Raw genomic sequence first — 17,536 nt, 5'->3', positions numbered from 1 at the left:
TCTGCCAAATAAGCCAAGCCCGATTCCAGGGCCGGCCAATCAGCCCTCAAGGAAGGATCCGAGGGGGAAGCCCGCTGCACAATCGTCAGGCATGCCCTGGCCACATAGGAGCCGCAAACTGAGGCCTGCAAACTTAAGGCAGCCGCCTCGAAGGACGACCTTAAAGCCGCCTCCAATCTTCTGTCTTGGGCGTCTTTTAGGGCCGTGCCACCTTCCACCGGCAACGCCGTTTTCTTAGTCACCGCAGTGATTAAAGAATCCACGGTAGGCCAAAGAAAGGCCTCACGTTCACTTTCAGGCAAAGAATAGAGGCGGGACATAGCCCTAGCCACTTTGAGGCTCGCTTCCGGGACATCCCATTGAGCCGAAATTAAGGTGTGCATGGCATCATGCACGTGGAAGGTTCTAGGCGGGCGCTTCGTCCCCAGCATAATGGCGGAGCCAACAGGGGCTGAGGGAGAGACGTCCTCTGGAGAGGAAATCTTCAAAATGCTCATGGCCTGCACTAACAGGTTGGGCAAATCCTCTGAGCGAAAGATCCGCGCTGCAGAGGGGTCATCCGCTCCATCCGAGCGGGAATCCGTCTCCTCCAAGGAATCCCCAAAGGACCGTTGGGAGAACTCAGATACGCTGCCCTCATCTACCTCAGAGGAGACAGAGTCCTCTAAGCCCTGGGAATCCACCCGAGGGCGTTTACTGCGGGGGCCTCAACCCCTTTGTCGGACAAGGGAGAAGGGGCAGCGTTTTGCATAAGGAAGGCCTGATGCAGCAGCAAAATAAACTCGGGGGAGAAACCCCCCAGACTGTGTATTTCAGCAGCCTGGGCCACAGCCCTAGATGCACCCTCAACCGGCGCTCGCAAGAGCGGGGGAGAAACATATTGCGCATCCAAGATGGCGTCCGGTGCGACACTCCGCGAAGGAGCCGCGCGGGAAGAACGGCGCTTAACTTTAGCCGCTTTTTTGCCATCGCCCAAATCAAGGGCGGCCATGGCATGAACGTCTCCCAGCTCAAGGGCGGCCCAAAAAGAAGCCGTCCGAGCAGAGTGGCCGGCCAAGATGGCGGAAGCGAGCAGCGGGGGATGGGCGTTTATGGCGGGAAAAACCGCCGCACCGGAGGAAGACCCGGGATACTGACCGGCCTCCAAACTTACACCCAACAAGGGCGAATCAGACTTTAAAACCCCCGCATCCCCGCTAGAAGCGCACACGCGGTCCGGGGAGCAATTCTTCGCGCCCTCGCCCTCCGACGCCATAGGCCACGTGGAGATCGATCGGGGAACCCCCTGCCCGCTATAAAAAGGTAAAAATTACCTGCTTCTCGCTACGAGCTGTAACGACCTGGTGTCCCAGTGAGTAGCTGCAATAAACGTTTAAATAAACGTTGAAATAAACGCCCTTAAGGACGTCCAAAATTTTTTTTTTTTTTTTTAACGCAGCCAGCAGGAGGGGGGAGAAAAGGAGGGACCTGGCGCCACCAGGTTTGCACTTGCTCAAGAAGAGCCCTCAACCCCAGGTACTCAACAAAACCTAAAGATTAGGCTTGGAGACCTAGCCAGAGCTGCTGCTGTGTGTGACCACCACCTGCTGAGATAGAGAACATACTGAGGAGTTTCCGGCAGCACATGACCACATATAGGGAGGCAAAAGCTTTGCTCTCTATCTCCACCTGCTGGTAGATGGACACAACCCACCAGTCTATGGATTGATCAGCATGATGATATGGAAGAGAACGTTGCTGAATTCAGGAGAGGCTGAAGGAGTGAGAGGAAGAGTTGATGGACTCATGGGGGGGGGGGGGGCTGAGAGCAGAAGGAGAGGTTCTGGACTCCAGGGGGACTCAGGGAAGAAGAGGGAAAGGTCCTGGACTCATTGGGGAGAAGGGAGATGTGCTGAACCCATGGGAGGGCAAGAAAGAGGGAGGGAAGGAAGGGGACAGGTGCTAGATCTGCAGGGGTAGGGGGATAGGAGAGATGCCAGACTACAGGTGAGGGGACCAGGGAGAGAGGAAGAAGATGGAAGGCCATAGGCAGATGGAGAGAGTAAGTAAGAGAAGAAAAGAGATGCTGCACTCACAGGAGATGCAGGTACACAAACCTTGATGCGGTGCTACTTCCTGGGTTGTGTAGGGGCTAAACCATGCTTAACAGGCTTTTATTTTTACTGTGCAGTTTACCACTTACACAACCTGGAAAGGTGCATGGCACTGGGATAAGTGTTGCCACTTCTCTTGGCACCGGGCTAGCTTTCCTGAGTAGGCTCTCCTCTCCGAGCTGCTGCCCTGCTGAACACTGAAGCTTCACTTTGAGGTGTGGGAAAGGGAGAGAGAGAGAGAGAGGGGGGACAGGTAGCTGCTGGACCATAAGGGGGGAAAAGAAAGAGAGAGAGAGAGAGGACATGGAGTTGCTGCAGCATAGGGGTAGAGGGAAAGGAAGAGAGAATTGCTGGACCATAAAGGTGGAGGGGCAGAGAGAGGACAGAAAGTTGCTTGACCATAGGTGTAGAGGGAATAGGGAGTTACTGGACCATAGGGGTGGAGGGAAAGGAAGAAGGGATAGGGAGTTGGTGGAACAGAAAGGAGAGGGGACAGGGAAATGCTGGACCATATTGGTGGAGGAGAGGGGAAGGACAGAGAGATGCTGAGCTGCAAGGGTGTAAGAAGGGAGAGGGAGGGGGAGATACTTGGCATGATGGAACCATGTGGGAGAGACCATGGGGGATCTCAAGGAGAGGAGTGTGAGAGGAGGATAGTAAGTACAGAGGGAAGAATTGTACTAATGAGGAGTAGGTGAAAGAGAAGGGTATGAGGCCAGGGATGGAGTGACACAGGAGATGTAGGGGGGAGAGGAGGACATGGAAAGTACTGGCAAGAGAAATATAGGTGGAGGACTGAAGAGCAAGAAGGTGAAATTTTGAGGGGAGAGACAGAAAACAGAGAGAGAGAGGGGGAATATATCAGAGAGATATAGTGAGGGAAGAGGAAACAATAAGAGTAACGTGGAGAAAGGACAAATGGACTGCACTTATGTTACCACCCCTCTCGGCTGGACTGTAGTGATGTGCTCCCAGATACCTGATTGTTGTAGTCGTGGCGCATATCCAGGGAACACACACTCACAGCCGAGGGAGTGGAACAAATAAACTAACCTCGTCCTTTACTCTCAAAGAATAAAGGAGGAAAAGAATCTAAATTTAGGATTTGTTCCTGAACTGGAAGAACCGCACCTTCAGATCTGCAAATTATCTTTTTCTTTATTGAATACAAATGCAAACAAATTTTAATTCAAATAAATTCAAATTCACAATTAGTATGTGGCTTAATAGAACTGCAATAACATATTCAACATTCAAATGTAGAACTACATGTTCACCCTTAACTTTTTCTGCTTCTTTCAACAAAATCACCTAAAAAGGCAGAAAAGAACCTTTTCAGATAAATAAATTGTCTTTTTATCAAAATCAGATATTTGTTTTAATACTCTTCCCTTGCTATTGATGTCAGAATTTGAGTCTTTATGGGTATTATGGATGTTTGTGCAGGGATCCCACTTGAATCCAGAACACTTAGGCAAGTCAGGAAAACATGGATTTTTTTTATATTTGATGCTGTTCTGTTCTTTAGTTTTCCCTTAAGATGTTGTGAAAAAAATAATATATTCCTTTCAACATCATTGGCAATGTCACTTAGATGTAGTTGAATTTATTTAGGTGATGTCTTTCTTGCGTTGGAGCTCATCTGGAACCCTTCAGAGGATGACTCCCCCAGATTTCTTCTCCCTAAACCTCACTTATAAAGAAAATAACCAGGGAAGCAAAATCTTAAACTCCCTGCTTGTCCAGGAACTGACTCCACTCTGGTGACAATTAATCAGTTCTCAATACTGTGGCCACACTCTCTAATTGAAATAAAATAAGTTAAAGGTTTTCTCACTACAAAACCTATTTCTCACTGTTGATTCCCTGTTCTAAACGCTCCAGCAGGCTTCAGCACTGCATTCAAAACCATCACACAGTACACAGTCCCTATTCCAATGATGTTTCAACATTTCATCTCACAAGCCCCACTCAAATACATAACATTACTCTGCATAGCTATCAGATCAATCTGGAGCATACAGCACACTCATACGAAAGCAGAGCTTAATCTGCCACCTCAAACCTTGTACTGCAATCAGAACATGTGCACAAAACACACCTTCCACACAGACATTGCCTACTAGCAACTTTCTCAAATATCAGATTCACCTCTCAGTCCTTCCAAAATCCTTACACATTTTTTTCCTGACACCCTTATAGGCTTTCTCGTGTAGGACAATTCCCACCACAAATCAAAGCCTCTCTCACCCTAAAATGGTAAATCACTTATCTCTGGAAATTTAGTGCTATACTGGAACATTCACACTCACCTCAGCTCACTTTCAATATCAAAGTACCCTTTTTCAATGTCACTTATTTCACTTTAAACTCATAAAATATACTTTTATTTCTTACATTTCACACACTCAGCATACATTTCTCTCCCAGTCATTTCCTGCTCTCGTATTCAGTTCACTCAGCAGTCTCCCTGGCAACTCACCCCCCCTAGAGGAACATCTGACATCACTCAACCAATCAGCTTGTCAGCTAAAGACTGGCTTTTTTTTCTCTGATCTGTTTAGAATCTTGGCTGCTCTCCCTCCCCCATAGAAGTTAGTGCAAAACTTCCTATATAGAGAGTTTCAAAGTCAATTTTAACCTGACTTGTACCCAAAACAGCAAGGAACATTTTATAGCACACTCCCCACCTAATCATGGGTTATTCTTTTTTGTAAAATAAAACCATATTTAAGAAACATCTCACACTTCACCTAACTCTATTAATAATTTCCAAACTAACTTTAAACCTTTTCCAGCCAGCAGCATCCACCAAAACCCTGCTGTACCAGTGGTAGGTGTATTGGTATTCTAGCGCCCTGTGTATTGTTTGTTGTGCTGCCTGTTCTTAGATAGGGTTCTTGTTGTTTAAATCATAGGAATCAGTGCTACTGTTCTATGGTATGTTGAGCTGGAGGTGTAACATTTAGCTACAACAGGTATTTTCTTGCCTCTGGAGGCTTACATCTAAGTTTGTACAGGAGGTAATGGAGCAGCAGTGGAATTTGAACCCTGGCTTCTCTGGTTCTCAGCTCACTTCTTTAACTATTAGATTCATCTAATGTAGATAATGCCTATTACAAACATGTTTTGTAACTCTGCAGTAAACCTGGTGGCCATTTGGCAACTTATCAAAAATGTGATAGCCAAATCATCTTGTGGTTGCCAGTGCTGTTACAGTGCTGCTGAACATCACTGTTCACATGGTCAACAGGAAGATGCTGGACTAGAGAGCTAGGACTGACTGGTAGCCAAATTTTAAAAGTACCTGCATATATTTACAGAATACTGTAAATACTATTCTGTTTAATAATTAGTATTATTGTGGTACAGTATATGGATGTTTTTGGCACATAATTCCCTGGAGTGTATGCAGTGTAAATACCTTCAGTAATAGAGATACTAGGGGGGAATGACTAGTGCAGGTGCACCGGAGACAGAGTGAAGGGGTCCTTCACTGCTGTGTTCAAAAGTGCCCTCACTGTCCCTTTGCTGTTGACATAGGTGCTACCTTCACCCTAAGGATTTTGCCTAGCCCTGCCCCAACCCCACTCTAGGCTCACCTCACTCCACCTTAGCCTCCCCAAACAACTGAGTCACTGACCACACATATATGCCTATGAGGATTTTAACCCTTTCCTCTCTCCCAGCCCTTTAGCCTCGCACTGGCGCCTATTTTACAAAAGTCTGCTCCCCCTGATGTCAAAACCTGGCTACGCCTCTGATAGGCCTCTGATGGCCATCCATACTGATAGACCTCTCTTTACTGTCTTCCCTGTGCTTCTTTCAGAAGCATCATATTGTGATAAAGTAATCTCCAGGATAGTTGGGTTAAAGCAGTTTCAATCTGAAATACAAGTCCCAGAAGGCATTGCAGGCAAGGAGCCAGAGGGTGAGATGAAGAACCCGGACTGGACTCCTAGCTGCAATCAGGGAAGACATGGGTGTAAGCTGGCAGGTTGTGTAGAGTGGAAAGAGAGTTAGGAAACCCTGTGGGCAGGAGCTCATCATTGGTCTCATTAGTTTAATGCTCAACTCAGCTGGTATGGGTGTGGGGAAGCTAATGGAAGGAGAATGATTGGTGGTGGTAGCTGAAGCCAGGGATTGATTAGGCAGTTGGGAAGGAGGCCCAGGAGGAGTTCAGTTCAAGAGAGAGAAGCAGAAGGAGAGAAGGAGTTGCAGGCTGAAAACCCTTGGGCAGGGAGGTCCCTAAAGTATTTGCAGGCTGAGAATCCTTGGGCAGGGAGGTCCGTAAAGTACTGAAGCAGGCTGAGATTCCTTGGGTGAGAGGAAGTCCCAAAAGTATTGAATTCATTGTGAAGCTGATGCAGGGGAAAACCCTTGGGTAGAAGGAGTCCCTAAAATATTGAACTCTCCTGAAGGTAAAGAGGATAGAAAGTAAAAAATGCTGCTTGGTGACTGAACTGAAAGAACTGTTTGTCTTGGGAACTGAATTACTGTTTATTGTGAACTGGATAAAGAGCCCAGACTGGAGCCTGTAAGCCTGTATTGAATCCTGGTATGTGCTATGCTGCTATTGGAACTGTGTACTAGAAACCTGCATGGAATAAAAGTTCTTAAGATTGAAGTTACTGGTGGACATCTGTTTCTTCACTGTACCGGGAGCCTGTGGCTGGAGGAGATTGTTCTATCCTTGGCTGCACAAGAGAGGCACCTGGTTACAATATGTCCAAAGGTATATTATTTTGCCAGTACATTCTCAGACTGATGTTGCTGCTAAGCTACTGAGTCATAAATATAGCCAGTATTTATGTGGCAGTTGAGATTCCCTCGTCTTCGTCCGTGCTCCTGGGTTGGTTTGTCCAGTCGGTGGCTGCTTCTGGGGTCGAGAATGATTTCCAGCCGTTGCTTGTAAACACTCTCAGAGTAGCCGGGTACTGCAGGATGAATCTTTGTTTCTTCTCCACTAGTTGAGCACATACCACGGTGAAAGCCCGATGACGGGTAGTTAATACTGCGGAGTAGTCTTGAAATATTTATTTTATGTCCTCCTTACTGCCTTTATACAAACGTATCACTGCCGCCTTCTGGGAATAACTATGAAACTTTGCAATAATCACCCTTGGCCTTGTCTCTCGAGGTTGCTTTTGGCCCACCCGGTGCGCTCTGTCCAGGCGGATCGCTCCTCCTTCACCTGCTTCCGGAAATCTCACCAAAAGCCATGTCTCCAGTGTCTGCAATAGACTCTGTAAATCCCACAAAGCGTAAATTCCCACGGCGGGAACGATTTTCCAAATCATCCAATTTTTGTTGGTATTCAGTAATCAGCAGTTCCAGTCTCTCAATATGGCCGGTATGCTCCTGCTGGGTGTCTTCCACTTCCAACACTCTCGCCTCCAATTCCCCTGTACAACAGGTGAGTTCAGAGGTTAATAATGCTAACCCTGCCAGTTGATCTGAGAGTTGCATGAATTGGGGATCCAATGCTCTTACCACTGAATCTGTAAGCTCCACAATCATGGAATGGGATGTTGGATATGGCAGGGAGGCTGCTAGAGACGTCAGCGCCATTTTGTCTTCCACAGTTCTCAACCATTCATCTCTGTGCTTCGAGGTTTTTACTGCTGCAGCCATCCCCGACTGTGTAAGAAATTTGTCCATAGGGTCTATAAACTTGTATGGAAGAGAAGTTGCCTATTTCGACCAAGGAAGTTGGAAGGATTCAAGGCTGGAAACGCGTCCCCGAGCAGCTAGTGGAAAACGCGATCACTGCATCACGTGACCTCGGCACTAAGGATTCTGACTCCAACCTCTTCCTTAGCATTAGTACGGCCACCTCCTTGGTTAATGTGGCCGCAAATCTCCTAGGGTTATGAGGAGAGAAAAAACATTCTTTGTGTCGGTACTTTTACTCCCCCCCCCCCCTGTTAAATCAGGGTATCCAAGGACAGACAGGCTTTTGAGCATCTGTTTGCACTGTACAGTCACATACATCTCCCCTGGATTGGCCGCTGTTGTGGACAGGATGCTGGGCTCGATGGACCCTTGGTCTTTTCCCAGTATGACAGTACTTATGTACTCTCCGCCTCGGTTCCATCCAAGTGTGCGATGAATGTGTGAGCATCCTCCACGGTAGTATAGGACTGAGTCAAGCCTTTGTGGGTGATCTTAAGGGTAGCCGGGTATATCAAGGCGAACTTTATTTTGAGTGAAAACAGTTTGGAGCAGATGGGGACGAAGGCTCTGCGTTGCGCCGACATTCCAGCTGAATAATCCTGAAAGCAAAGGATTTTCTGGTTGTCGTGATGCAAAGATTTCCCCACATGTAATGCCTTTAAAATTGCCTGTTTATGAGCAGAGTTCAAAATCCGGAGAATAACCACTCTAGGCTTATGTTGCACAGGTTGTCTTGGCCCCACTCTGTGAACACGTTCTATCCGCAAAGGGCCATTGTGGTAGCTGTAGCTCTTTGGTAAACCATTGTTCCAGGAAGCCTATTAAGTTTTTATCCGGTATGGATCCCGGAAGACTCACCAGGCACGGATTGTTCCTTCGCGATCTGTTTTCTAGGTCCTCCACTTTGGCTTCCAGCACAAATATCTTTTTATGCAATGCGCCCTGTGCCTCCTCCACAATAGTGACCTTATCTTCCACTGCAGCTGTTCGGGTCTGGAATGCCATACAGTCTTTAGAAAGTTCTTCCAGTTGGGCTTGTAAATTGTCCAATTTAGAGTTGATTGGAGTTAAGCGTTGCTCCAGTAAATCTTCCAGGACCACCGCCATTTCTGAGGTAATCTCTGCGATCTATGCCGATGAAATTGTGGGGCCAGCTGGACTCGGGAGCGCCACTATTTTGTCCTCCGTGGCTTTGCCTTGAGATTTATCTTTATGAGCCGCTCTCACTGCCATAATCTCACTTCCGATCAGACCAGTAAGTCAAGAATGTATTCCGCTCTCCATGGGTGACTGAATTTAGGGTTTTGCAAGGTCCGGTGCACTATAAAATTCAGAGGATTTGCCTGGGGGCCTGGAGGAATTCAGACTAGTGTCTTCCCTCAAGCATAGCATCATGTGACCCCTCAAGGCTTGAATTTATCTGGACTTTTGTACAAATACTCAGGACCAAAGTAAGAAATTTCTGGTGATGTGCCTAAAGGTTTGGCACTTGGCATATCTTTTGTTCTATATTACCCCTGTAAATATTTACTAAGATTGATTTGATGTGAAGTACATTTTCTTTGATACTTCTCAATTCTAGTTTTTTCTTGAATCTGAGGACTTTTTTGGAGCAGGCAGTTATGCCTATGGGATAAGGATTAGGACAATAAGGTGCTTTTTGTTTTAGCAAGGAGTAAGGACTTCCTTATGGGATGTTTTTAGAGACGGCTGAGGTGATATGATTGAGGTTTACACTATAATGGGAGAGGGGGCAACAAAGGAAAAAAAAACCCTGATTATCCTGGGGTTTTTTTTCTGTGTTCTCCCTCTCCCATTATAGTGGTCTGAGGTAGCATATGATGATTTCTTTTGTGATGTAAATTCCCTCTTTCTCTTTTTTTATTGTACTTTTTTTCAAGTATTGTATTTGATATATGATTTAAATGCAAATAAATATAAAGTTTTAAAAAATGTTACTAAACTAGGTTGATAGAGGTCAATATTTAGTGAGGTGGTTTCCACTTAAAGATATCTAAATGCTCTATTTGAATATCTTTATGCAGAATTGCTAGCAAGATTTGTATTTATTTCAGCAACAGTGAATGTAGCAGCTTACAGATATCTTTTATGAAATTTCTCCTTTTAGAATAAATAAACTCTTTTAGCAAATTACAATGGAATACCAAAGTGCTAACAGAACAATTCATTCCAAATAGTTCATAGTTATATAATTGATAAACAATCACCTCCCCATCTTAACAGACCGCAGTCCCCCACCACACCCCCTATAAACAGATATCTTTATATCTACTGTGTCTATGGACAAGATTGGCCCTGTCCTCTGGAATGTCTCCTGCCCTTCTTCCTAAACAGATAACTTTTGACCACATATTGAGTGGCCCAGCTAAAAGTTGTCCATTCATCTGGCTTAAATAATGAATTCAATGGACATATTCAATCATTCTGACTAGTGACCCTATATTTTCTAACTAATCTGTCTAAAAACAATTAAGTAATACCATGACTAATTAGAATTACAAAAACATTACAAAAACAATTAAAATTAGGCTAATTCACCAACAGTCTGTAAACTATAATGTAAACATATTATTTGCACCATCTTTTGATGATGTGGCCATTTAACTCATCTCTTTGGGACAGAAACTGAGCATTTTTCTCCTTTATCAGGAATAAGCAGGATGATTATGAGCTATGAACATATTTTATTTACATGCTAAATTAAATAGTTTCATTTTAGACTTCTTACTAACAATTCCACAATTAACATAGAGCCACTTGCACAATTTTATTTGAGGTGCTTTCTTCAACCATAACATTTACCAGATTCTTCCCAATCTAAATTGAAGTCGGTTAGCTTTTAAAAGCAAACTCTAAAGCAGTAGCTTTAAATAGCATGGTTTCCAGCTTCTACAGTAAACTTACAGGTATCTTCTTATTTTTTTCCAGACAGGATACAATATTCCCTTGATAGGATTCTTCCATTTATGTACCCTTTACTCATCTCTAAGTGATTACTTTGCTTGGGCCCCTGGTTGGCAATACATCCAGCTTACACGGTTAGATGCATAATTGTTAGTATTCTATAACCTTAAAGCTGCATGTTCTGGAATTTGACTGTGCAAATAATAGAATACCAACTAAAGGCAGTTATGCATGTAACTACTAATTGGTGCCAATTATAGCTTATCATTGCTCTTTAACACCAGTTATCAGCTCATTATTAAATTAAGTTATGTGTACAACTGACCTTATTCTATATCTTGGGTGTGCAAATTTGCACACTAGTCTCAAATTTAGACATACTTTCTAGAATTAGGGAGTTTTAGTATGAGACTGAAAGGAGTAACATAAGGAACAGACTCCCACTAGAGGTAAAAACAGCATCAGAATTCATAGAAGCATGAGCAAAGCATACAGAATCATTAACTGTAAAGTCACAAAAGAAGGGCTGAAAATCAAGTATGTTCTATAACATTGCAACAGGAAGGGAAAATGAACAGGTTTAGATGGTTTCGACGTTATCTGCCATCATATTCTATGTCTGTAATTCTTATCAGATACAGAACAAAGCCTGATCACTCCTGATCTGCACTATCAATTATTTACATCAGCTGTGGTAAGCAGCTTTCCTTGATTTTCTGACAGAAGGAAGGAATGAAACTTATTTGGATTTTTCCCTGCTCTTCCATGACTTACGATCACACTCTCTTTTCTTTGCAGCTGAACACATGCAATAAAGGAGATATCTGCAGAGAGGATTACCTAAACTTCTTTCGTGATGGACACACTCAGATTGGTGAGAACCTGAGCTACCTTCATTTATTGCTGATAATTGGGTCAGAATGTTTAAAAGGTTGTGCACACATTGGATTGATGAGGAATTGTGTGTGTTTGTTTATACTTCCAGTTTCAGAGAAATTGTAAAAATAGCAGGTAAAAAAAAATCAGACAAAGATCAAAATGATAGAGTGCATTTTACTTTTCATCATTTACAAGCTAAAATGAAATGAATTCCAGTGTAAGCACACTGAAGTTGCCTCATTATGGGGATAATGTTTGAAAGAGAAAAATGTCTAAAAAGTGGCATAAAGCAGCATTTGGATGTTTTTTACTTGCCAAAACGTTCAAATCGCTATTTTAGAACCTATTTTGCAGACGTTTATCTATGCAGTTCGTCTGCAGTGTGTCCAAATAACAAGAGGGTGTATTGGGGGTGGGATTAGGCTGTTCTGACACTTGGGACATTTTTCTGCCATAATGGAACAAAGCAAAAACGTCCATGACTAAAGCTAAATCGTTTTGCGCTAGACCTGTTTTAATAACAACCAAGCCACAAAAAAATGCTCTAAATGACCAGATGACACTGAAGGACAGTACCGTAGCGAGGGCGGCTGACACCCGGGGTGGGTCGCCGCTGTGCACCCCCCCCAGAGCGCATTCTTACTGGCATAGAAGGCGAGGGACGGGCGGGAGGGCCGATCCGCCCCGAGTGCACGTCGCTGGGAGCTGCGTCAGCTCCGCTGGTTCCCTGCTCTCTCTGCCCTGGAACAGGAAGTAACCTGTTCCAGGGCAAAGAGAGCAGGGAACCAGCGGAGCCGACACCTCCCCAACGGCGTGCACCCGGGGCGGACCACCCCACCGCCCCCCCTTCCTATGCCACTGCTGAAGGAATAAAGGAATGACCTCCCTTACTTCCCCAGTGGTCACTGACCCCCTCCCATCTCCCAAAGATGTGAAAAAAACCAGTACATACCAGCCTCTATGACAGCCTCAGATGTTATAGCCAGTCCTGCAAGCAGGTCCCTAGAGTAGCCTAGTGGGGGTGTGCACAATTTTGACAGTGTGCAGTCTGCGAGTAGTGTTGCTCCCTTCCCCCAACTATGTGCTTTTTTTTTCTATATGGCATTGCCAGTTACTCAAGCTTTTTATTAGTCTCCTCATATTTCTCACTCTTTTCATCTCACTTGGCTCCAGCTCTATCTGCAGCTTCCATCTCTCTGATCATCTACATCTTCGCTTCTCATACTTCTGTCTTCAGCTACTGCTTATCTTCCACTGCATGTTATCTTCCTCTCTTTTACCTTTGCATCACTTTTTATTGTCTTGTGAATCTCAATCTCTTTGACCTCCTCTTATTTTTCCATCTTTACCTCATTCCTATAATACTTCCTTTTCCATCACTGAGCATCTGATCCCTTGACATAGGGGCTCATTTTCAAAAGAGAAAAATGTTTAAAATAATGGTATTTTTTTGCCAAAATATCCAAATCGCTATTTTCAAAGCCAATTTTTAGATGTTTTTCTATGCAGTGCATATAAATCACAAGGGGGTGCATTGGGGGGGGGGGGTGTTAAGGGCAGGATTGGGCATTCATAACATTTGGACATTTTTCTGCTACAATGGAAGAAAACAAAACATCCAGGGCTAGAAGTTGGACGTTTTGGTCTAGATGTATTTTAATAATGAGTAAACCACAGAAAAGTGCCCTAAATGATCAGATGACCACTGGAGGAAATAACACCCCCTTACTCCCCCAGTGGTCACTGAACCCCTCATGATCTACTACTACTTAACATTTCTAGAGCGCTACTAGCAGGGCCAGTCCTAGGGTCTCTGGCGCCCCCCTGCAGACTATGAGTTGGCGCCCGCGCACCCCCGCCCCCCCCAGCATCTCCTTTCTCTCTTCTCCCACCCTGCCCCTGTCCAGCGAGTCTCCTTCCCGCCGTCGAGGAAATGATGTCAGAAGGCGGGACTGCGGAACGAGCTCACGAAGGGAGGGAAGGCTAGAGACGGGGCAGGGCTTTCAAATGATGCGGTTGCTGGAACGGAGGTAAATTAAAGATTTAAAGCACCAAGAGCGGCGTGGTATGGTGGCACGGTATGGCGCCGCAGTGGCACCCTTGAAGGCAGGCGCCCCCCTGCAGCGCTTACCCCGCTTACTGGGTTTGACTGGCCCTGGCTACTAGGGTTACGCAGCGCTGTACAAATTAACAAAAAAGGACAGTCCCTGCTCAATGGAGCTTACAATCTAAAGGTTGAAATGTCAAGTTGGGGCAGTCTAGGTTTCCTGAATAGAGGTATAGTGGTTAGGTGCCCCAAAGGTGTGAATGAAAACAGTACATACCAGCCTCTATGACAGCTTCAGATGTTATGGCCAGTCCTATTAGAGTAGCAGGCAAGTCCCCGGAGTAGCCTAGTGGTTGGTGCAGTGCACTGTGGAGAAGGGGGACCCAGGTCCATATCCCACTCTCTTTTACACTTGTGGTGGAAAGTGTGAGCCCTCCAAAACTCACCAAAAACCTACTGTACCCACATATGTAACCCCTTCACCCATAAGTAGGGTTACCATATTTTGTCCCCCAAAAAGGACAAATGTCCTGCCCCCCTTTCACACCCTCGCTCCGCCCCCTGTCACATTTTCCCTACCCCCCTCCCCTTACCTTACCACTGCCCTGGTGGTCTGGCCTGCCCGCCCGCCCTCCCTCCCTCCCTCCGAGTTCCAGGCCCCCCTCCCTCCTCCCTCTGAGTTCCAGGGTCCCTTCGAGTTCCAGGGTTCCCCCTCCTTCCCCTCCAAATTTTAAGTCATCTCTTTCTTACCTCGTCGGGGTTACGGCAGCAGGCCGGCAGCAGCAGCAGTGAAAAGCGCTGCGTGCATGCTTCAGCTCTTCTTCCCTTCTCTGTCTCTCAGCTCTGGTCCCGCCCTTGCGGAAACAGGAAATGAGGGCAGGACCAGAGCTGAGAGACAGAGAAGGGAAGAAGGGCTGAAGCGTGCACGCAGCGCTTTTCACTGCTGCTGCCGGCCTGCTGCCGCCGTAACCCAACGAGGTAAGAAGAGAGATGACTTTTTTAATTCGTAGGGGAAGGACGAAGGAGGGGGGACTCGGAGGGAGCCTGCACGCCTTCACTGCTGCTGTCACCACCCGCCCCGATGACTTTTAGATCAGCTGATTTCTGGCAGGCTGCAGGCACAGATGCTGCAGCCCTGCCTGCCGGCGTCGGCCTGCGCCCCGTGCATACTCATGATAGGACAGGTCAGCAGGAACTGTCTTTTTTTTTTTTTTTTTAATGTATGGTGTACAGCGCTATTTTTTTTTGTTTTGTTACGTTTGTACCCCACGCTTTCCCACTCATGGCAGGCTCAATGCGGCTTACATGGGGCAATGGAGGGTTAAGTGACTTGCCCAGAGTCACAAGGAGCTGCCTGTGCCTGAAGTGGGAATCGAACTCAGTTCCTCAGGACCAGTGGCGTAGCCAGAAAACCAACTTTGGGTGGGCCTGAGCCCAAAGTGGGTGGCACAAAAGTTTCTCTGCCTCGCCCTACCTTCACCTCAAAATATAAATACTTTAGCTAATGAGGATCCTCAAACTCTGTCAGCTGAAGACTTCCTCTGAAAGTGGCCAGAACGTCCCTTTACCAAGCTTGGCAGGCAGCAGCAACATCCCTAAGCAAACAAAGCTGGCACCCCTTGCATCCTTAGTTGTCAGTAACTCAAAGATGCTGTCGCCAACTGCAGAGCTTGGTAGAAGGGAGCTCTGACTGCCTTTGGAGGATGGATGCTTGGGGAGCCCCACCAGCTATAAAGCAAGGGTAAGGGCCAGTGTTAGACATGCTCTGGCCCAGGTCAGAAAATAAAGGAGGGCACTCTCTCCAATCCCCTCTCTTCCCTGCCTCCCTTCCGATTTCTGTACCAGCCATTACTATCACACTGACAGACCCTCACCAAAAACAGAACAAAGGATCACGAGTTAGAAATAAAAATATTTACACAAAAATTGAATTGAGAACCCCAAGAAGTTAAACTTAACATGTACTACAACCCTGAAGAAATAAAAACAAAAATGCATTTCCTTTGTACTGAACACAATGCAAAGACATTTGCTATGCACTTTTCACAAAGCTAACATATTCCATTTAAACATTCAAAATAAAATGCTTTTTTCTACCTTTGATGTCTGGACATTTTATTTTTCCATTATGTTGTGTATAATTATGGTACAGCCAGAGACCCCCCCCCCCACTGGAATGCTGGAGGGCCCAGTCATAGAGCTCAGGCCATTACAGACCTTGGCTGAGTCAGAAATCTGATGGCTGACATAACTGGGAGCTTACTGGAAAAGTATGACCTAGTTTGTAGCCCAGATTGAGGCCTAAAAGTTAAGTTAATAGATATGGAAACTAAATGGAGGATTTCAGCACAAAATGGAAGCCCTTATCTGTTACAAAGTGGAATTTTCTCTAATGTAAGTTAGAAAAACAAGTTGAGAAATAAGTGAGTCATAGCAGGTGCAAAGAAAATAGGGAACTAGCTGTTCCAGAGAGGAGGGAGACTTTCCTGTGAGCAGGATTGTGGTCAGCTGGTGTGAGAAAGGAAAGGCGTAGCAAGATAGAAGCTACTCATTAGCATGAGCCAATCAGTGACAACCATGACATTAGCATAGATCCAATCAGGTATATCTACTGTCATATTATCCATATCCTGAGGGCACCTATAAAATTCAGGGTAGTTCCTGGTTTGAGTTAGAGAGAAAAGGGTTGTCACTCTCTCTCCAAGGGAAACCAATGTGTCCAACAGAATTGACAAATTACCTAATTGCTTTCCCTTGTAAAACCTCTAATTGGTAAAAGAAATTATAAAAGATTAGCAAATATTTAACACCTGTTTGCAGCTTATTATATTCCTATAATTAATTGATTGTACATGCCTGTTGTCAATCACTGATTTGACTTATACCTTAGCAAATAAACTCCTCATTCCAAATGATGATTTGTGGGCTTCACTTAATGATCAAAGGCTGTAAGTATAAATGCATTGTATAACTTGTAATCTAAATCCAGTTTGTCATAAGGCTGGTATCTTTTCCTTAGACCTAACTTCTCCCTTAGAGGCAATAACTCCCTGATTACCCCAGTACTAGTGTTATTTAGAGATGGAGTCAGATTAAGGTCACTCTAGCCTTCCTGGGGGGGCTCGGGACCCCCCAATTCTCAACAGTTGCTTCTAATTTCCTGTCGTCTACTAATTCTCCTTCAAATGACTGCTGTGCATTTGTCTTTTCTCCTCTCTACTGTCTATTCCCTCACTACATCTACCTCTGACATACTGATCATTCCTTTTTAGCTGCTTCCTCTTTTTTTTTATTTTCTGCCTCTCCGTCAACTCAAACTTTACTCTCTTTCTCGCCTTTCTCCTTCTTTTTACTTTACAGCTGCCTATCAGATCGTCATCTTCTTCTCTCACCCACTAGCTCTCCCATTACCCAACTCACTCCTTCTCCAGCCATTCCCTTTCATCTTTAATCTACTCCCCATTACTATATTTCTATCTTCTGTAATCACTATCCTCTCATCCATTTCCTTGCCACCCTCTTCCTCCTCCCCTCTCCAGCATCTCCCACATGGTTCCACCATTCCCAGAATCTTCCTCCATCCACCCTTCTAGCTCCCTGTCCCTTCTCTTTTCTCCTCCCCTGTCCCCCATGGTCCAGCATTTCTCCCTCTCTCTTCCCTCACTCCCATTGTCTGGCATCTCTCCATCATTCTCATTTGCTCCTGGATCCAATATCTCCCTCTCTCCCCTCTCCTATGAATCTCCCCTGCCTCTCATCCAACCCCATGTCCTACATCTCCCCCTCTCTTCCATTGTCCTCATCATTCTTTCCTCCTCCCTTGTACCCCAGATCCAATATCTGTCTTCCCCCTCCTTCCCATGCAGCATTCTCTTCCTTCCTCCACCATGTCCAACATTTCTGTCTCTCTCCCACT

General features: G+C 45.4%; 1 protein-coding gene across 6 annotated transcripts in view; it reads left to right on the top strand.

The window, feature by feature from the left end:
• The window catches only part of ANO7 (anoctamin 7), a 413,838-nt gene that overhangs the window by 53,661 nt on the left and 342,641 nt on the right, over nucleotides 1-17,536 (top strand). For all 6 annotated transcript variants that reach the window (XM_030215797.1, XM_030215795.1, XM_030215793.1 and 3 more), the window contains one exon: nucleotides 11,493-11,568. In XM_030215797.1, the coding sequence (XP_030071657.1) occupies nucleotides 11,493-11,568 (76 nt within the window). The remainder of the gene's footprint in view (nucleotides 1-11,492; nucleotides 11,569-17,536) is intronic.

This window comes from Microcaecilia unicolor, chromosome 10 (assembly GCF_901765095.1).
Source record: "Microcaecilia unicolor chromosome 10, aMicUni1.1, whole genome shotgun sequence".
Classification (NCBI taxonomy): Eukaryota; Metazoa; Chordata; class Amphibia; order Gymnophiona; family Siphonopidae; genus Microcaecilia; species Microcaecilia unicolor.
Note: the sequence above shows the minus strand (reverse complement) of the source record. Positions and strands in the feature narration are given on the sequence as shown.